Source organism: Epinephelus fuscoguttatus, linkage group LG4, assembly GCF_011397635.1.
Source record: "Epinephelus fuscoguttatus linkage group LG4, E.fuscoguttatus.final_Chr_v1".
Classification (NCBI taxonomy): Eukaryota; Metazoa; Chordata; class Actinopteri; order Perciformes; family Serranidae; genus Epinephelus; species Epinephelus fuscoguttatus.
Window position 1 is genome coordinate 119,354 of NC_064755.1, and position 22,516 is coordinate 141,869.

Below are 22,516 nucleotides of genomic sequence, written 5' to 3' on the forward strand. Positions count from 1 at the left end.
CTGAGCTTTGCTGTGCCCGGCTGGGCTCTCACAGCAGCTAACATATCAGCTAGCCGCTAGGCCCTCACAGCAGCCAACACAACAGCTCTGCCATTATCACAACAGCTAACCTGGCTACCACCATTGTTGGCTGGGCTCCCACTCCAGTTAATCCATCAACTAACCTGGACTCAATAGTTGCAGATTGGGCTGCTGTCTCCGGTGGCCTCTCATGTCTTACAGCCGACAACCCAGCAGTCGGGTGCCTTTTCCACCGCGTTGCCCGCGTTGCTCCAGGGTGACAGCCTAGCAGCGGCAGCAGCCTGTCCGGTGCAAGTGTGCCAGTGGCAGACGGCTCAGCAGCGGGGTGCCCTCTGCACCGTGTCATGCCCGGGTAACATATAAACACCAGCGGCCTCTCCAGTGGGGAGAATTTCTCCTCAGGGGGATTAATAAAGTAAATAAACTTAACTTAGGGCGGCACGGTGGTGTGGTGGTTAGCACTCTCGCCTCACAGCAAGAGGGTTGCCAGTTCGATCCCAGGTGTGGGAGCCCTGCTGTGCGGAGTTTGCATGTTCTCCCCGTGTCAGCATGTCTCCGGGCACTCCGGCTTCCTCCCACAGTCCAAAGACATGCAGATTGGCGACTAGGTTAATTGATAACTCTAAATTGTCCGTAGGTGTGAATGTGAGCGTGAATGGTTGTCTGTCTCTAATTGTCAGCCCTGCGACAGTCTGGCGACCTGTCCAGGGTGTACCCTGCCTCTCGTCCGATGTCAGCTGGGATAGGCTCCAGCGCCCCCGCGACCCTCAAGAGGATGAAGCGGTTAGAGGATGAATGAATGAATGAATAAACTTAACTTAAACACCGGCCTCTCCAGCGGTGAGGCGCCAACAGCCGACAGCTCAGCAGCTGGATGCCCTCAACACCACATCGCTCCCAGGTGACATCCCAGCAGCAGCAGCAGCAGCAGCAGAGGCCTCTCCAGCGAGGAGGCACCAACAGCCGACGGCTCAGCAGCTGGATGCCCGCAACACCACATCGCTCCCAGGTGACATCCCAGCAGCAGCGGCAACAGCTGCAGCAGCAGCACCGGCCTCTCCAGTGGGGAGGCGCCAACAGCTGACGGCTCAGCAGCTGGATGCCCGCAACACCACATCGCTCCCAGGTGACATCTCAGCAACAGCAGCGACAGCAGCCTCTCCAGTGGGGAGGCGCCAACAGCCGACGGCTCAGCAGCTGGATGCCCTCAACACCACATCGCTCCCAGGCGACATCCCAACAGCAGCAACAGCAGTGGCAGCAGCAGCGGCCTCTCCAGTGGGGAGTGCCCGCAACACCACATCGCTCCCAGGTGACATCCCAGCAGCAGCAGCGACAGCTGCAGCAGCACCGGCCTCTTCAGCGGGGAGGCGCCAACAGTCGATGGCTCAGCAGCTGGATGCCTTCAACATCGCATCGCTCCCAGGTAACATCCAAGCAGAAGCAGCGGCCTCTCCAGCGGGGAGGCCCCATCAGCCGACGGCTCAGCAACTCGATGCGCTCCATTGCTTCTCCTCTCTAGCCATACTCTGCAACTGGACTCTCAAGCAGACACTGGTCAGTCTAGCCCACGTGAAGTATCTATGATTTCTCAACCTAGAAATGTTACTCAGTGTAATGCCAAAACTAGAAACCCCATCTTTAAGAAATATTGATCTGTGAAAATAAGTCAAACCCTTAACCAAGCAAAGATTATCTGAGACCCACTAAATAAGAAAAGAGGCTTACTAGGAGGTCACTTAAATATTAGGAGCATGATCCCCAAACATGAACAGTTAGAACACTTATTAATTAACTCAAACATTGACTATCTAGGTCTCACAGAAACTTGGTTAACTCATTCATCTCCAGAAGCTGCCATCACAATGCCAGGTTATAATGTTTTTAGGAAAAACAGGGATCAAGGTAAAGGAGGGGGGGTACTACTTTATGTTAAAATGTAATCTAATTGAATGGCCCGTAAATATAAAACCATAGACGTCGGAACTAGGGGTGCGGCCACACCCCCGCACCCCAGCCTCCCTACCCACTGCATTACGCTTTAAAAAAAATAAAGAATCTGAATTTAAACTCAATTTGTCTGACTTACATTTATCTCTTTCATATCATTAATGCATAGATCTATGCTTTTGATGTGATATGCAACCTGCCTGACTACATACAGTAGCCTTGGCATCCAGGATGTTGTGTCCATCCTGCAAACTTTGCAGCCCCAAACCTGCTTCATGCTGTCGGAGGCGGAGAAGCTCATTAAGCTCTGTCTGGCCCTGCCCTGCATCCCAGCGCTCTTTCTCAGCCTTGCGCAGGCTGAAAACCTGGCTGCGCAACACCATGACGCAGGAGAGATGAACACATTTGGCCATTATGAACGCTCACAGTGACCTTATGGATGAAAGCGATGTCTCGACCCTGCTTAAAATCTTCATCAGTAGGTCAACTGAGAGAAGGTCCACTTTTGGAAATGCATGAAAGCTCTGAGGGCCGAATTCACAAAGAATGAACTGCGGCCACTGATAGCACCTTGAATTGCACCCGCAGTTTGCTCCGTCTTAACGTCCTATTCACAAAGGATATTGCGCTAATGATATACCAGTGCAAACACGCCCACAAAGTTTGGCAGCTGAGTGCAGTTTGCCCCTGATTTGCCCCTGATTGCAATTAGCCACATGGCAAAGTTATTTTTTTCACTTAACTGTGTGTGGCTATTAGCGCTGGTATTAATTAGACTTTGTTTGGCAAAGTACTGAATACTGTATGCCCTCATGTAGTGATGTCTGCTGGTGAGTCAGTCTAACAGTGTTGGATGGGTTGAGGCTGTGGATTTGACCAAGTTTGACCACTTTATCACTATTCCCTCTCACTTGTAGCTGTTTTTTCGTTATCTTTTGAATTTAATATGAATTATGGAACTGTTTTTGTTCACGTTTGTTTCCCCCGTTTCGTAAAATAAATTATTGAAAGTTGCTTTTGAAGTGCATGACAGAAGTGCGTTTTGAGAACGACCGCAGACTGTCACCTGTTCAACGCATCAATATCTTCGGATGCGATTAAAGTAATAATGATTATAATAATAATGTCAAAATATTATTTACAGACTGATTTAACAGACGATCACTGCTGCCACGATCACTGGAAAGTCTGGGTGAGAGGCTTCCACAGAGGAGTGCCCAGTTTGCACCAGCTTTCTCAAACTGCGTGTGGCTATTAGTGCTGGTGTTAGTGAATTAGACGTTGTTTATCAATGAGGCTCATTTGCATAAATATATATTATATTTTTGCGCCAAATATATGCATATTACCTCATTTAAATACGTGCAAATAACACCGGAGCACCGAGATGCAATCTGCTTGGCAGCGCAGTTAGTGGAGCATTTCACCCTCTGTGCGTGCTTTGTGTTTGCTCCATTTTTACCGGTTTAGCGGCTGCAAAAGCCACGCAATCCTTTTGTGAATTCGGCCCTGAGTCAGGAGCGCAGACTTTTCTTTTTTGCATTCAAGGTTACAAATAATGTTATGTTCCTTAAATGGCTTGATTTAGTTATCAAAGTTTCATTTTCTTAACAATAAAGATCCCGTGTTCATCCATTCTAGTTCTCTTATAACTACATGTTATTATAAAATAACTTCAAATCAAATCCTTAATCATTGATAAGTGTGCGTGCTTCCCCCGCCCCTCCCAACAAAAATCCCACCCCCCCTCTCAGAAAATAGTTCCGACGTCCATGTGTGAAACTGGAATGTATTGGTGTTAATATTTCTCTCTGTACTGGAATGTCCTTTAGTGTTATCTGTACATATAGGAAACCGTCAGCCAAAGGGGATTTCTATGAACATCTTCAAGATCTCCTCCAATCATGTAATCACAAAAGAGAGATAATTTTGACAGGAGATTTTAACATAAATTGGGATGATAAGGCAGCCAGGAAAAAACTTATATCTATTACAGATCACTTTAGCTTATCGTAACTAATAGAACAATCTACCAGAATTACAAATCGCTCTAAAACTAAAATCGATCTACTATTCACTAACAAATCAGAAAGAATAACAAGAACTTATAACCTACTGACCGGTCTTTCTGACCACAGTGTCATTTTCTTTACTAGGAAATTAACCAAAGGTCACTCTCCATACTCTTTCTCTAAAGGTCACAAAAACTCCTCATATTGTATCCCGAAGAGTCAACAGTAACAACTTGAGTCTGCCTTAAAACGGCTAAACTGGAATGATCAGGGTTCTTGCACCATTTTAAAAGTAAAATTTAATGCTTTTTAAGACCTTTTTAAGACCTCAAAGAACATAATTTAAGACCCAAAAACAATACATAAATATCAATTTATTGACTTTATGCAGATAGTAAGAGTACTGGTTATGTGCTCTATTCAAGTCAGTCTATGGTCACTGTGGTCTTTCTGTGTGTGTGGCCTATAAATTTAATGGTAAATTTTGCAAATTAAACTAATTATTTTCTATAGGTTTACCATCTGGTAAATTCATTTATTTTGTGCTAAAATACAACATATCTAATGTGTATTTACAATATAGCTTGATTCTGCATCTCTATTTACAGCTCATTAACCCTTATGTGAATGTTTACTGTTGCTGTGGCAACAAGTGACAGACTACATTAGCAGCTAGATTTGCCAAACCGTCAACAACAACCCATAAAACCACAATTCGGCATATTTACACACAATAAACCACATCTACCAACAGTTACACCCCTTAAACTCTGAGCTAATGTGTTGTTACCTGCTGGATTGTCAAAGTGACCATAGACCTGTGACCTAAATATAGAACATAACCAGTCCTCTGCCGACTCTGCCCGGATTGGGAGCACTGAGCACCAGGGGAGTGTTAGTGTTTACACCGCTAGTATAAGAGCTTTGGACCGCATTAACGTTGCTCAATTTTACACCATACTTAAGGGTCATTCTCACTGCCGCAATACACACAGGCACGGTACGGACGCAGTACAAAATTTCACATTGTTGTGTTCCAAGTCTGCGCTGCGTGAACGGGTGTGGGTGAACATGGACGAGAGTAGCAGCAGCAGCAGCGAGCTAGCAAGCTAACGTTTAACAAGCGTCAATATCAATTTTCTTTAGCACTCACCGCAGCCACCAAGCTGGACAATGGACTGCCAGACGTCCTTTAATTCATTGTTCATAAAATCATCCCTTCTTTTATCAAAAAGGACAGGGTGCTGTGAAGCGAGGTTTATCAACCTTTCTGCCATACTGTCCTGTCTGACTGGATTTCGGACTCTCCCGGCTCTACACGACTATAAACAAACAATTTCATTGTCCCAGCTGTGTAGTTCCACCGGCGAATTCCGCGGGGGGTCAAAGTCTGGGCGGGAACTTTTTTCACCGCATGAAAGTTTCACCCCGGTGTGCAAACTTCCATAAGACCCCATGAAATCAACTTTTATATTTTTCTGCGAGAATAATCCGCACGGATATTCGCCCTTAGTGAGAATGGACTTTTAGTATGAATAATATATGTGATTTCAAACACAATCGTAACGTTACTTACACCGACATGACCCAAGATGTCCTCGGCTCTGGAGTGACCCATGAACTCCGACCCATAGTAACGGGAGATGACATGATGTGTGCCAGTCTCATCAGTAGTCCAGAACCGCAAATGAAGGTCCATTTGTTTGCTCTTTGTCGTTTCATTCATGCTTTCGTCAAACATGACAACATATGGCTTCTAACTCACGCTGCACGATAGCTCCTTTTTGATGAATGAAGCAATACCATATTTGCCGACATATGCAGTTTTATTTTCACCACAGGTGAATGACTTGGCAAGCTGGGAATTGGGGAACATGGCGGCAAAGATGTTTCGTATGTCCTCGTTAGATCTTAACAAATTGTGCCTCGCCACAGTATGCAGAACCCACAGTACCTCTGCCTTTTGGGTGTCTGGCAGTGAAATGAATCTTGTAATAGCCGACTGAGAGGTGGAGTCTGAACTTGTAACGTCTTTCGGTCGCGCTGCAAACAATGTAGGGATTAGCCTGGCCCCGCTATTGCTAACTGCTGCCATGTTCCATTGCTGCTTTACTCCTTTCATGTGAGACTCGACGGCTTTGAGCCCCATGGTCCCTAAAGAAAAAATCTTCTTACAAAATGTGCACATTGCCTCGTTGTTGTTTGCTGGGGGCGGGGCCAACCACCTCCTAATTACGTCCTCCTCCATCCACTTCTCATTAAATTTACATTTCCCCATCTCTGCATCTTCAACCACTCACCTCGATATCCGCGAAATGGCAGGGCGCTGCCTGATGTCAGCGTCTGTAGCAGACGTACTGTAAAACAGCTATTAATTGCGGAGGCTCATTTACGACACCATACCATATAGGCACCATACTAAATTAATCACACAAATACACACGATTATATGTTTTATGGTGGGCCACTGTGCTTTCCCATCAGCATTAAACACACCGGCTGAAAATTTAATACCTACAGCAAATTTATGGTAAATTTAAGACAATTTAAGACCTGACACCACCCAACCTGTGTTCACTCTAAATGCAATACCAGAATCTGAAGTAAACAATATCATATGTGAACTAAATAACTCTAAAGCCAAGGATGACTTTGGACTTGACACCAACTTTTTAAAAATGCACAAAGACCAATTGTGTCCAGTTACAAATTTGATTAATTTATCCATTTCTACATGTGTTGTTCCTACATCTTGGAAGGTCGCTAATGTCAGTCCTATTTTTAAATCTGAGGTAAAAACCGATATGAGAAACTACAGACCAATCAGCATTTTGCCCGTCATATCCAAAATAATGGAAAAATGGGTCGCTAAACAATTGCGAGACCACTTACAAATCTGCCATAATTCTCTACATCCCATACAATTTGGTTTTCGCCCCTATCATTCCACAGAAACGGCTGTTGCCATGCTCATGGAAAAAAACAAAACATTATTGAGACAAAAACAGTTGTGTTGGTGCTGTTTTTTTTTTAGATTTACGGAAAGCATTCAACATCTTACCTCTCTGGGAGAAGACAGTGTGTAGTGGTCGACGAAATCAAATCCCCTTACTTGGACTGTCCAGTGGGGGTCCCACAAGGCTCTGTACTTGGCCCAATTTTGTTTTCTTTATTTATTAATGGCCTACCAAATATAGGTAATAATATTAATATTCAAATGTATGCTGACGATGCAGTAATTTTTACTGCAGCAAAAGATGCTGATGAAGCTGCTTGTATTCTCACATCTGCAATGACCCATATCCAGGATTGGCTCTTAAGATCCTGCCTACTAAATATAAAAAAAAAACACACTTTGTTTTAAGAGTCACATCAAAAAAGTTTCCAGTACTATTAAATTTAATCTTCATAATTTTAAACAGATTAGGACTTCTCTGACTGATGGTGCTGTTATGGCTTTCCTCTCCTCTATGACAGTCTCTCATATAGACTACTGTATAACTAGTTGGTCCCTAACTGGAGCTATGGCACTCAAGCCAATTGAGTCTCTCTATAAAAAAGCGATAAAAATCCTTGACAAAAAGCAATTAACATATCATCATTGTGCCATCCTTCCAAAGTACAAGCTACTAAATTTTGAAAATTTCAGAGTGGCTTGTTTCAATCGATAACTCCTCAACTTGAACTACTAGAGCCACTGTTAGAGGTGACTGCAAGGTGCCACTGAGACGTACCTCCGTTGGTCAAAATGTTCTGTCTTTCAGAGGAAGCACCCTATGGAACTCCTTACCACCCTCAATCAGAGAAAGCTCCAGCCTTGCTATTTTCAAGGGTCACTTAAAAGTGTGGTAATCATGGGTAGTATATTCTTCACTCAAATATCAGCATGTAGCACTTCATGGACATAATGCAATATCACCTTTTTTTACACTACCTAAATCAAAAACAAACACAATTAAATGAATGGTTATGTACAGAGCTATGCAAGAATGGAACAAACTACCAGAAAACATTACACAAGAAAATAGTAAAATAATTTTTAAGAAGTTAGTCAAAAAACACTTGTGCACAATAGAGATTTAATATAGGACAACTGGAAGTACAAGCATTACTTAAAAATTGCACCTTCTTGCAACAGAAATAGTTCTGGGGAGATGTAAACGGAAAGAAGGGTAACTGTCAAATTTATTTAATTCTAACTGTCAAATCTGGTTGATTCTGGGTTTGAGTTTCTATGGAGCTGGATGTAACATCAAGGCACTAAAGAAATTTGAGTTCTATTTGTGTGACCAATATACATGTAGACCTGTCTGACCTGGGGAGCTGTCTTGTATTGTCCGTGTATTGTTGTGTTGTGTGTATTTCTTTGTGTTTATGTTGTATTTGAACGTGGATTATATTGTATGTGATGCAAATTGCATTGATACATTGTAAAGATGTTGTATGGACCCCAGGAAGAATAGTTTTGGCATTGCCACAGCTAATGGGGATCCAAATAAATCAAATCAAACCTGCACTTAGCACTTTGTGAAATGTGACCGTTGGTCTATATTTATATTTATCTACCAGCACTAACACTAACAATAGTGGAAATACTTGAAATATGTGGTCTGTGGGCATTGTGCAATAGCTCTGACATAGAATTCTATGTGGACTCAATTACTGTCATTGTTGTTTATTGTCTTTTTTTTTTCTTTTTTTTCTTTTTATATCCACATACGTCATTATGGGCATCATGCAATAACCACAGCACATAGCACTTTATTTGGACTCAATTTCATACACTGGACTGGACAGACATTCACCTCAATGGCCCCGGTTTTTGATGTTTGTACACCATGTTGTTATGTTTTATCTTATACGGTATGTACTTTTTCTCCTTTTGTCCTCGATGAACTAATGTATTCACTATCACGTTTTTCTTTTTTCCTTTCTTCTAATGTTTTTTACTACTCTGTAAGATCAGGGACGGTTTTTTCTATGGGCAATGTGGGCGAATGCCCAGGGCGCAATCTATGTGAGGGCGCACGAGTGCCCTCCAACAACAACAACAACAAAAAAAAGCTTGCCGGTTTTCTAGACTACCGCTCATTTCCACGTCAAGTTAGTGCAGTGGGCGCTGGGGCGCCCCTATTATCACGTTTCAACCAGCAGCAGAAAGGAAAGGCAAATCCTGCCGGTTGTGGGTTGAATGGGCGTCACAGACAGGAATACGGCGGAGGCTCATAGTGCTCTGCAGCGCAAGATAACGGCTTACCAGCAACAGACAAGTCCGACACCAGGTCCAGTAATTTCCTCTTCCGTTGGTGTCATGACTGCCCAGTAGTACCTGGACAACCGAGCCGTTCACATTTCTGTCTTTGTGGCAGGTAACAGTCCACAAACCTCACCGCATTTTAGGGACTGTTCTTTCCTTATGAATGGACCGTTCTTTACTTGTCAGGAGAGGAGGGTGGCTGGTTGATTTTTATTTTATTTTTTTATTTTATTTTGATCTCCCCTATGTTAATCACTTATTGATGCTGTTTTTGAAGTATGACTAAGTCAATAAGTAATTTATTCCATTGAAATATCATTGATGTATTTTAGAAAAGTGATTTATGTTTTTATAAATGACAAAACTGGCACATCTGCCTCATTTTTGCCGTGGTATCGTGATACTACTCATAACCATGATACTTTCACTGTTATCATACTGTGGGTCCCAATTTTGGTACCGTGACAACTGGGGTTTGGCAGTGGGGTTTGGGGGTTAGGGTTGGCTGGGGGGTCTTCAGACATGTTGGGCTGTCCTTTGCTAAAAGACCATGGTACAAATTATCTTTTAGCTCTGTGGTTACGTTGTCTCTCCCTGTGGTGCACGTGTCACATGATAGAAACATGGGTGAGCAAAGCTCATGCTTTTGCTGGTCGCGCGCAAGCTTGTACACGTGAAGGCGGAGCACAGAGAAGTAGTCAGAGCTACAGGCTACATTGAGGCTAAAAACAGAGTTCATATGACTTTTTCTGAACAACTTTTTATGTCGGGGCTGCAGCACACTTGGATCACTATGGATGAGCAGTATGGAGATACTTTGTGGATTCAATTTTGTGTTCTTGGACGTTAGTCTGTGGCGCTGTCAGCCATTAGGTGTGCTGGCGTTCCCCCCCGCTGATCTCCGCAAGGGATGTGAGGACTCTAAAACTTAACCAGGGCCTCCATCGGCATATGGGTGAGTAGATAATGGCTGAATTTTAATTTTTGGGTGCGCTATCCCTTTAAATAATCGAGATGAGGAGCTTAATCTCCACTTCCACGTTAAAGTGGATGAATTTGAACATGTTCTTTTTTGCTACTTCGGCTGTCGTGAAGTGTTTTGGTTGCGGTGAAGAGGGGCACACTGTGAAGGCCTGTCCAGGCCGAGGGCGACTGGCTCGGTCTGGTGTCGCGGAGCAGCAAGACGCTGCCGAGCCACCCGGTGCCGCGGCGCAGTCAGTTGATGTTGTGCAGTCAGGTCAAAATGATGCTGAAGAGCAGCCTGGCCTGGCTGGATTTACAGGAGAAATAGATGAAGAAGAGGCATGTGGTGTGGATGAGTGTGAAAGTGAAGTCAGTGGTGAGAAAACAGGAGAAAATAGTGTGAGTGAGACAGGGAGGACAGATGAATCAAATAATACATGGAGTGAACAGGTTGAGAAGGCTGAGATGGTGGAGGAAGAGGCAGTGGTGAAACCTACTCCACTTAAACGTAACACCAAAGGAAAACATATGTGTGAGGTAAAAACAGGCAGAGTGCAGACAGACAGACAGACGGACAAGTAAAAGTCAGGTGCAAGCAAACAGCAGGGATAGTGACGAGGAGTGTGTGTCTGACAGCAGTGATGTGTCTCTTGTTAAACTGAGTGGTAGCCAGGAAAGAAAAGCTTATATAGCCAAAATGTTCAAGTCTTTCCTCCAAGAAACCAAAAACATGAAAGGAGTTCAACTGGACGATTATTTTCCTGATAAGGGGTTTTTTTTTTATACCTCGGCCAAGTTCCACATGAGAAATAAAGAAGAATCTGCCCTAACTGATTAGGAAGTCTTCAGACTCAAAAAACTTATACTCAAAGTTAAGAGACAACTAAACAGTGATGATGGAAAGGGCCCTTTTTTGCACTTTTGTTTTTTATTTTTTTTATTTTTTATATCTCACTCTGTATGAATTTCTTTAGAGTGGGAAGTTTGAATGTAAATGGGGCAGAGAGGAAAAGAAAAGGGCAGTATTTTATGAAACAGCAAAAATGAAACACATTGATGTACTTTTTATACAGGAAACGCACAGTGATGTAAAGAATAAGGCAGACTGGAACAGAGAATGGGAGGGGGAAGTGATTTTAAGTCATAACACAACAGTCAGTGGAGGAGTGGGTTTCCTGTTCTCCAGAACCTTCACTCCAGCTTCTCTGGAGGTGGAGCATGTTATAGAGGGGAGATTTCTTTTAGCCAAAGCTTTTTTTGATCATTTCACAGTTTTTTTAATCAATATCTACGTTCCAACCAACAGTGCAGAGAGGAAGTTGTTATTAGAAAAAAATTGTGATAAATTTAAGTTTTATTCTTGGGTGGGGATTTTAATTGTACTGAAAATTTGTTTTTAGACCGTAACCACGCAGAGCCTCATCCAGCCTCCCAACACGCTCTGAGGCAGCTGGTCCACTCTCATGGCCCGGTGGATGTGTGGAGGAGGATGCACGCAGACTCCAGACAATACACATGGTCCCACCAGAGAGAGGATAGGATCTCTTTAGCCCGACTTGACCATTTTTGTTGTTTTAAACATCATTTTAATATTTTTAAAATGTGTAAGATTATGCCAGTTGGTTTTACAAACCATTCTCTGATTTTATGTCATGTTCATATCAGAAACTTTTTACCTAAAAGTGCTACTGGCATTTTAATTCAGCATTAACTTTTGATAAGGGTTTTAAGGATGTTCTTATTTATTTTCAGAGTGCTTTTAGACGGAGGAAATGTGATTCTAAATGTCTTAGACAGTGGTGGCACCAACTGTTATGTCAACAGCACACACTCAATGTTACACGTGACATCACCAGATCTATAAAAGATCTGGAGACTGATATTGTGAAACTGGAAACAATGAGTAAGTCCACAGCAAATCGAGGATATATTGAAATCCTCAAAACTAAAAAAATGGCTTTAGCCAACCTGCTGGACACTAAAGTACAGGGTGCACTGATCAGGTCCTGGGTCCAGAACATCACAGATATGGATGCTCCCTCTAACTTTTTCTGGCCAGATAAGAAGGCGAGCTGTTGATTTCTACACCTCTCTCTACACCAGCGAGTATGAAGACAATGATCTGCTGTTGGAGGAGTTCTGCAGTGAGATGCCTCAAGTTGCTGAGGAGACCAACTCTCAGTTGGAGAGGCCTTTGCAGATGCAGGAACTTTACGCCGCTCTGCAAAGCATGCAGGGACGCAGAGCTCCAGATATCGACGGCCTGGCCTGAGTTCTACAAAGCCTTCTGGGACATTCTAGCCAATGATTTCTTGGATGTGGTAAATGAAAGCTTGGCCTCAAGTTCACTGCCACTGTCCTGCCGTGGGGCTGTGATCGCCCTCTTACCAAAAAAGGGAAACCTGAAGGATATTAACACTAGGACCGCCAGGATAACAGCACCCCTCCAATCGCCGCAACGGTCTGCCAGACCGTCATATGTAGCTTCATTGTTTATGCTGCCCATGTGCTCAGAAGCACACAAAAAATGCATTTTTGAGTAATTTCCGAGAACTTATGATAAAATAAAAAAAAATATTACAGACAATAGAATAGGACTGACAGCCTCTCCAATGTCTCATGTCAATTAATTAACACTATTTGTTGGCTTTTTATAATGCCTTTTTTTTGTTTTTGTTTTTTTTGCTGCTGCTGCGCCATGTCTCCAGTTGAAAGTGGTGCACTGCTAAATACATTCTACAATAATAAATTAGATTAACTTTTGGTCTATAATATTGTTGGCTATATTACGCATTTTAATAAAAAAAAACAACTTAAGAATAAAAGAAATAAACACCGAAATTATTAGTGGAAACTTTTTTTTTTATTGATACTCCTCCTCTCTGACATACTAACACACACACACACACACACATACACACTGAACACGCAATTGAATGAATGAATGAACATTGGAAGCGGTTCAGCCGCAGTCCCGCCGGCTGGCGCGGTCACTGTTGAAATTCGTTTTTTACTATTAACAAAATGTTTTTGTATTGACTGTATGAATGGTTTTGTTTTCAAATAAATATTTGGAAACAAAAATGTATGCTTTGGTGTACTTTTACAGAGTTTTGCAATATGTATAGCCTACCTGTGTGTATCAAAATGTATAATTTTCAGCAGCGGTTGGAGGTATAAATGCTCAGAAGTCTAGTGTGTTGCATTTTTGTAAATTATAGGCTTCAGAAAACATACAAGATACATTTTAGGAAAAGTCATAGGAAGAGAAGCTTGTAGGTTTTATCTAAACAGAGTTATGTGCATTATAAAAACCCAAACGGTCTGTCAGACCGTTGTGGCAGTTCTAGTGTTAAGAACTGGCGCCCTGTGTCTCTCCTCTCCTCTTAAATCTTAAAAGATTTAGTTCCCCCCTCCCATTCCTAGTAGTGGTATATCCCATACTCTTTACAATGGGCGGGGCTAGCAGCCATAAGTACTTGGCAGCAGTAGCAGTATGTGGCTGGATCCAGCTGCTCACATCGCACATTGCAGGGTAAGATGTACATTCACACAGACACAGTTTAACTTATACAAGTTACAACACATCCCATTTACTGTTACAACAAGCCCCAGGCCCAGGCTGATAATATAAACTGTCTACAACATTTCTCCTGCATTGTTCAAAAGCCTACTCAATTATGAGTGCTGCTAAGCTAAAAGCTAATGATTAAGTTCAGAGTTTAGTTATAGTCAGAGAGAATAGGAGAGAAAGAAGAGGGAGAGGACAGGACGAGAGCAGTCAGTGGCGGAGCAGCTCGTAGGGTACCTGTCTGTAGGCTTGCCACCTGTCAGTGAGACAAACATGAAAGATGTGCAGTTTAACCGTTGAGGAGCGGTCATTATGCACGACTATTACGCACGGTTGTGAGGTGCGCAGCGGCAGATCTCACAGCACACTGTTTATAAACCAGTTTACCAGTTTAATTGCAGGAAATGTTTAGTTGTTACGCCATTTCTCATAAGTATAGACATTCACTGTATATCCACTTTTCTACATGTGGCTGCTACTGGCTTCAGTCTTGACTCTCTCGTTATCAGTGACTTGCAATGCTGAGATAAATGTTTAAAGTCCAAAAAAAAAGTAATTTATTACGAACAGGTCAATAAAACAGGTTTCAAAATACCTTGTAAACAAACGAAATATTCAGTATTACACATTTTCTTCGGTTACTTTTCTTTCAAACATTTTTTAAAGTTATGATCTCACTGTTGGTAAAAAAACAAACATGCTGACAGCTCAACACTGCAAGACAGGTTTCAAAGGAGAATAAGAGAGAGAGAGAGAGAGATCAAGTGGGCGTGTAAATAGCATAATCTGATATCTTTCATCTGGAAAAAGGCAGTTATCTGATTATGAGAAATCTGATAAACAAACTTAGATTTTTGCCTGATAATTACTTTATTCATTGCATGTGTACATGTTAATTTGATTTCAATCATTTTGTTTTAAATCTGGACATGTGCTGGTGGACTCAGCCAGTGCTAAGAAAGGTCCTACGCCTGTCTGTTGAGATAGAGAGAAGATTAAAGCGTCAAATTGCGGTAAAAGATGTTGTATAAAAGACAGGCTACAACTTTTTTTCCTTGTCCCTCCCCTGGAATTATTCTCTAAAATGTTACTGTTTATTGTCCCCCCCAACTATGAAAGGGGATTTTCGCCCCTGTCCATGGGGACCAGACGTACTGTGTGCCTGGCAGGTCTATGGTAGATAATAGCTACCTAATTCGGGATGTTCTGGAGGTCTCCAGCTAATTGGGTGTAAACACTGGTCTGATTTCTCTAGATCAGGAAAAGGCATTTGACCGCGTTGAGCACTGCTTCCTCTGGAAAACTATGGAGAAGTTTGGGTTCAGCGCTGGTTTCATTGCCAAGATCAGGGTGTTGTACAGTGACAATGAGAATGTGCTAAAGTATAATTGTAGTCTGTGTGCTCCTTTCAGAGTGTGTAGAGGCAACCGGCGGGGCAGTGCACTGTCTGGTATGCTCTATGCACTCTCCCTAGAACCCTTGCTGCAGAAAATACGCACAAGCCTGATTTTACCTGGTTTTAGTGAAAATGTTGTTTTATCTGCTTATGCGGATGACGTCACTGTTTTTATTAAGAACCAGAGTGAGGTTAATATTTTAGCGAATATTACAAATCATTTTACTGTTGTATCGGCAGCGAGGGTGAACTGGAGAAAAAGTGAAGCCCTTGCAGTCAGTAAATGGTGTGATGGTCTCCCAGTTCTTCCCCAGAACCTGGTCTGGAGAAAAGATGGCCTAAAATATCTTGGTGTTTTTTGGGGAAATAAAATAATGGTCCAGAAGAACTGGGAGAGCGTCACAGAAAAGATTGAAGGAAAATTGGCTAAATGGAAATGGCTGCTCCCTCAGATGTCTTACAGAGGTAGAGTTCTTGCGCTTAATAACCTTGTAGCCTCCCTACTCTGGCATCGCCTTGCATGTGTGGACCCTCCTCCAGGTTTATTAGCCCAGATTCAAACAAAAATTGTAAATTTTTTCTGGGATTGTTTACACTGGGTAGCACAGGGTGTGTTGTTTTTATCCAGAGAGGAGGGGGGGCAGGGCCTCATCCACCTGGCTAGCAGAACAGCCACCTTTAGGTTACAGTTTGTCCAGAGGTTCCTGACAGGTCCATCAGATTTAGTGTGGAGAGAAGTGGCTAGTTGTATTCTCAGACGTGTAAACAACCTGGGACTGGATGCTGCTCTGTTTTTAACTGATTCTAATTTTCTAAAGTTAAGGGGTTTACCTCCATTTTATCAGGGTGTTTTTAAATCCTGGGCACTTTTTAACTGTAAAAAAATGAAAAGTCTAACTCTCTGCACTGGTTGTTGAAGGAGCCGCTGATCCACGGGGCGAGGCTGGATGTCTGCAGCACTGTCACGCCCGGACTGATTGCGGCACTGTGTCAAACAAAGATTCTATGCTTGAAGCAGCTGGTGGATGCAGTGGGGCTGGAGCTGACTGACGCCCAGGCTTTGGGCTCTCTGCTGGGTGTCCGGTCTGTACGGGTGGCTCACAGGGTCCTGGAACTCTGGAGGCAGAGGCTCTCTGACAAGGAGAGGAGCCTCATCGTAGAGTACAACTGAGGAACTGCTGAACCTGACCACAGAGACTTGTTCCCTGGGTTTAACCTGAGCCCTGTGTTTGGAGAGTTGAGCGGCCCCCTGCTGAATGTTTGCAGTCCTGAAAAACTGAGCCTGCATGGAGCAAACAAAAAAAAAAACCTGGTACATGAACTGTGTTAAGAGCATAAACAGGACAGGACTGAGCAACAGACCACTCACTGTGTGGACGAGCAGACTGAGTGGAGACAGTGCATTGAGCCCACAGTGGAGGATTTTATACAAACCTCCCCTCAAAAAAAGGACAGCTGACCTCCAGTGGAGGATTTTACATGGTGCTATTGCCTCAAATGCTTTTATTTCTGTTCTTAATCCCACTGTTGATAACAAGTGCCCTTTCTGTGATTTACATGAGACTGTCTTCCATATCTTTACTGAATGCAGGAGACTCACAGAGTTTTTTTTTTTTACTCTTTTAGCTCTTGTTTTTAGTCTGTTTGGTGAAAAGTTCTCTGAGACTAGATTTTTGGTGTGGGTTACAAAAAAGTCAACAGAATGAAGTGGCAGTTGCTTAATTTTCTCTCAGGGGAAGCTAAACTGGCTATATATGTGAGCAGGAGAAACAAAGTAGAGGATAGAGTAGGTCAGGAGTAGTGTTTTTGGCGGCCTGTTTTAATTTTAGTTTTAGTCTAGTCTTTGTGTCAAACTGTCATTTTAGCTTTTATTGGTTTTAGTCACGTTCATACTCTTTTTTGTCTAGTCAAGTTTCAGTCAACTAAATGTCATTTTAGTCTTATTTTAGTCAGAATAATCCATGACTATTTTCGTCTCATTTTAGTCGACGAAAACTGATTACATTTTAGTCTAGTTTTCAATGAAAATTGTATTTTAGTCTCTTTTTAGTAATGCAATTTTATTATACCCAGTCAATATAGTATAAGTACCTAGTATAGTATAACCAAACCAAAATTTTCTTTTCTAAATTAGCTCCTAGTTAGAGCTAAATATATATTTATTTATACAACAGTTCGTTCCGACCGAGTAATTTGATTGGACGAGAGGCATTCCGTGAGTGCTGATATAGAGTATAACATCACTGGGACTTGTAACAGTAAAATCACTCCGCTCACAGGTGTTATAAGTAAGGGATAATGTATAATGAGCCGGTGAATACTGGGAAAATAACTTCCGACAGGGGAATAGAACCCCGACGCGCAGTTGCCTCTGAGCATCCCTCTTCTCCGGCATTCTTCTCATCTTCAGCCAGTAACCATGAATCAAGATTTTCATGCTCACCAAGTATGTTAAAAGTTATATCATGCAAATACTCCATCTTTGTATCTTGTAAATTATTATTTTGAAGCGGTAACGGCTATGTTAGCCTGATAAAAAGTAACTGTTGTCAGGGCAGCGTCCCTAGCAATGCTGGGCTACATAGCAACGGTCATTACACAGTAATATCAGACCTCTGAATGCCACGACTGACCAATAAGAATACAGCATTTAATAGAGCCATGTAATAAATATAAATACAGCCGTTAATTAACCAACTATCACACTCGCTACATTGACACAAACTGACACTAGCGTTACACCAAGATGGATATTTTCCCCAAAATTACATTTGAATTAAATTATAAGTGGTCGTCAGGAGAGGACGAGGAAAAGGAAAGTCAGGACTCTTCTGTGCAGACTTCCAGGTGTGTTTGTGTAACATCAGCTGACCTCGACAAACTGGAGAGGAGCAAAAATTAAGCGATAACGGTCAGGAATTATCAATGATCATCTGATGAGGTACTGATGAGGATGAGGGAGAGTGGAAGCTGAATCCGGCCGTGTAATCTGTCCGCGCAGTGCGACGCACAGCCTAGGAAAGAGAAATACTGCAAAATAATAATAATAATAACGCGACTAAACATTATAACGTTATTTCGTCTCGTCTCGTTTTGGTCAACGAAAATGAAGAGACATTTTAGCAGAGGTTTTATTTTGTAAATCACATTTAGTCTTGTTTTTATTCGTCAACAATATTGCATTATGTATTTAATTATAGTTATCGTCACATGACCACCATTTACGTTGCGTCTCGTCTCATTTTCGTCACGTGATAAAAGTTCGCTGACGACAATATTTAGTCATACTTTTTGTTGACGAAAGCAACACTAGTCAGGAGGCCATTTCAGTGTGGCTCTGTAACATCAGGTCCAGATTGTGGCTAGAGTTTAACTTTTACAAGATGATGGGTGACCTAGAAATATTCAAACAGTGCTGGTGTTACAGGGGCATTATCTGCACTGTTAATTATGAGGAACTGCAATTTGCACAAGCTTTTATTATGTGATTTTTATAAAGGAGTGTATGTGTTTTGCTTAGCACTGATGTGCATAATGTAAATATGTTTATTATTTAATATAAATAAAGTGCTTTTGTAAAATCAAAATCAAATCTCTCTCTCTCTCTCTCTCTCTCTCTCTCTCTCTCACACTCACACACACACTTTTTAGTTAGAATTTGTGTGTTTGGGTTTTGCTTCGCTTACTTTATGAATAAATATGTTTTTTTGGAATCATACCTACTGTCTGTTTAATGTTGCACAAGAGCCAGCTATGAGGTCACCAAGGTCCGGACCTCGGTAAAAATTTCAAAGAGGAAAAACATAGAAGAAGCCCCAAACAGCATGGTAAACATATTGACACATCAGACAGCTTTTATTTTGAAACAATACGCAGGAAGTTATCTGATGTATCGGTGGAATATATATATATATATATATATAAATATATGTATGACAAAAAATATTGAACTGATATGATATTCTAAATTATGGTGATGCACCTGTATTTGTGTTGTACACAAATACAGAATACATTAGATTAATTTATTAAAAACAAAAACCTAAGCCATGTGACAATGAGTATGTATGTTGTTTTTTTTATCATAGATGATGACTTTGTGTGTAGTGTACAGCTTGGGTAGTGTACTTGTGTTTGTAGTTGTCATTTTGGTATGACTTTTGCTAAAACTGGTTAAAGGGGTCTCTTTACCTCTCACCTCAATATGTCTCAGTGAAAATGGGTGTCTAGAGTCCTTCAACAGAAAATCTCTCTCCCTCCTCCTCTCTCTCTCAAAAGACCATTGTTGTTGTTGTACTAAACCTACTAGTACAAAGTAGCCTGCCATAGCAAATCACCTCACTGTATAGGATTATGTACAGCCTACGATAAAGTAGCTACTTGGTAGAGTGGTCCAAATTGATGTTAAAATGCATATATTTTTTCACTCAAATAATGTGAACATTTTCTGCAGCTGGACCAAATGGTGCCCCACGAGGTGATTTAATGTAAATTAAGTCATATCATTTAACATAATCAATAATTATTATAAATAATAATTAATTATTTCCGATAGCCAATTTGACACTTTAATTGGAGATCTATTACAAGGTCAGGCCTGTGTTAAGGCTTAAATCCCAACAAATGGTGCCGCCATGTAAAACAAAGCACTGGTGCCTAGATCACAACAAGTAGTATCCCCTCTTTTACAGTATCACCAGTATAAATTACAACATTATAATGTCCCCCCTTTGAGGCCTACAATTGTTCCCAACATTAATGGTGCCCCTTGGTGAGGCCTAATATTGTTGTTCCTAACAACAGAGTGACTTAAAAGTTACTTATTGTTTTGTACATATGTAATGTGTTTCAGCTGGATTTTTTTATATTTTCTCTCATATGATATCCAGATAAGGTCAGTCTACACAGAATATTCCTATTCACCCAGCTGTGTGGAGTTTATGTTTTGACACACAGTTACAGTGCTATTAGGCCTACATGTATTGCCAGTTTAGTTTTTGGGGCCTATTCTACACTGTCACACATACACATGCACATACCTTGTATATTCCCTGGTTGCAGCCATTGTAAGTACTTTCCATGGTATAACTTCTCAGCACGCCCATCTCCCTCCAGACAACCACCCTGGCTGTAGCAGAGCGAGACTTCTCTACCTGCCCAAATCACAAATTAATCTGGAGCTGAAAACAGTAGCAGCTCTGATATGATTTAGCTTAAGTAATAATTATTTGTTTTGGGACTTCAAACAAAATACGAATACAGGTACAAAAAAGATTAATACAATCAATGCTATAAACACTGATGAAAAACAGCTTATTGGTCTTATTGTTATGGTTATTACCAAATAGTTGCAGCTGTTGAAAGAAAAGGCCGGTGCGATACGATCCAAGGTCTTTGGAATGGTCTGGAGAGAGAGAGAGAGAGAGAGAGAGAGAGAGAGAGAGAGGGAGAGATCACAGACTTTTGTCAGTGTTTGCTCTGGTTTTACAGTTTCAGCTGCAGTCCACCACTGGGACATGAATAACATAAATCCTCTATGGCCACGGTATTTGTGTGTGTGTGTGTGTGTGTGTGTGTGTGTGTGTGTGTGTGTGTGTGTGTATGCGTCTTACCCTATATCCAGGGTCCTCTTTCAATCCCACAGTATTAATGGCAGAGCCAGATTGCCATAGAGTCTCCTTAACACTGCAGCCATACAGGAAGACATTTTTCTTTCTGGAGTGGCCGTGGTAATCACAGAAAACCTGGAAGAGGAACATGACTATGTAGGGCTGCATTACACCTACCTCCAAATTAAAGTGATAATAAAGATTTAAAGACATTTGAGACACATCTCAAACAGACTTCCTTGGTGTTGGATGAACTGACAGGATTTTTTTTTTGGTATTATTCAGTGATGTAGAAATAACACCAGGGACACGTGCTCTGGGGAGAACCATAGCTCTAATATAATCTTTGATTATGGAACTCCAAACCTGATGAATATTCATTCATTCATTCATCTTCTAACCGCTTCATCCTCTTGAGGGTCGCGGGGGGGCTGGAGCCTATCCCAGCTACATCGGGCGAGAGGCGGGGTACACCCTGGATAGGTTGCCAGACTATCGCAGGGCTGACACATAGAGTCAGACAACCATTCACACTCACATTCACACCTACGGACAATTTAGAGTTATCAATTAACCTAGTCCCCAATCTGCATGTCTTTGGACTGTGGGAGGAAGCCGGAGTGCCCGGAGAGAACCCACGCTGACACGGGGAGAACATGCAAACTCCACACAGAAGGGCTCCCACGCCCGGGATCGAACCGGCAACCCTCTTGCTGTGAGGTGAGAGTGCTAACCACCACACCACCGTGCTGCCCCCTGATAAATATCTGGTAGAATATTTACTCCAACTTCTGTACCTTTTATTAACATTCTTCTCTTTTCTTATATCCAGATATATCTGTACTTAGTTAAATTGAAGGTTGACATAACTAATGTTGGCATTGTATTTTTCTGCAAACCATGAATATGTAACATTTGTACGTTGCATACGTAGCAAATCAACATTTCTACAGTGACATAGCTCAGATTAAATGTATATGGCCTGACTCTTATAGCAGTGACACATATGTATATATGTCATATATATGAAACACATGGCATGAAACCTAGGCAAGACTGTAACCAAACATCAGCCAGCCTGTTCACGTTCCCAGGGCATCAAGAAAACCATTGCTTGGTCAGTGGCTGTTACGTGCCTGTGCGTTTTGGGCCCGCCCTGTGTTTTGTGCTTTTTTCCCCTTTCTTTTTACAGCATACAGCTGATCTCCATCAGTCCTCACCAGTGAGGATATGAATGGAGGAGGAGTAGTGTTGCTGCCAGTGGGCCAAGAGGCTGTGACCGAGTAGTGTCATTCAGACGTGGGTAACGATTGAGAGTTTTGGCTTGGTGCTGTAATATTTAGTTGGCTGTGATTAATCTGTTCTGTTCTGTGTGTTTCCCTGCTACAGGCAACCCGGTTCCCTTTTGGAGCCCGTTTTTCGTTGGTGGTCCTTTCCTCACATTTTCTTTGTAAATAAACTTCCTTTTAACCAGCTATTTATTTGGCTACCTTTTTCTTCTTTTGAAAGATCCCTCTATTTCATGGTGTTATTCCCCCATCCCCTAGACCTCAGGCGGGGCCGTTAACAGTGGCCCTCAGCTAGCACAATGCATCCATAGCATCTTTATGAGATACACTGGGCTTTTAACAAACTCCAATACAAATACAACACCTGTGTCATAATTAGATGCTCAGAGCTAAAAAGGGAGCATAAAAAGTGAGAAAATAGGCCTTGGGTGGGTGGGAGTGGAGGTGG

The 22,516-nt window shown here is 42.0% G+C and overlaps 1 protein-coding gene across 8 annotated transcripts in view; it reads right to left on the reverse strand.

The window, feature by feature from the left end:
- LOC125887522 (cytosolic carboxypeptidase 4) overlaps positions 1-22,516 on the reverse strand; it is a 668,935-nt gene that overhangs the window by 90,482 nt on the left and 555,937 nt on the right. For 6 of the 8 annotated variants that reach the window (XM_049574398.1, XM_049574403.1, XM_049574402.1 and 3 more), the window contains 3 exons: positions 20,783-20,914; positions 20,512-20,574; positions 20,210-20,323 (listed from right to left, as the gene is read on the reverse strand). The exons of 1 other annotated variant lie outside the window; for it this stretch is intronic. In XM_049574398.1, coding sequence (XP_049430355.1) covers positions 20,210-20,323; positions 20,512-20,574; positions 20,783-20,914 — 309 coding nt within the window. Of the gene's footprint in view, positions 1-16,067; positions 16,453-20,209; positions 20,324-20,511; positions 20,575-20,782; positions 20,915-22,516 lie in introns of those variants that run through there. One more of the 8 variants, XM_049574404.1, reaches the window with a different exon arrangement.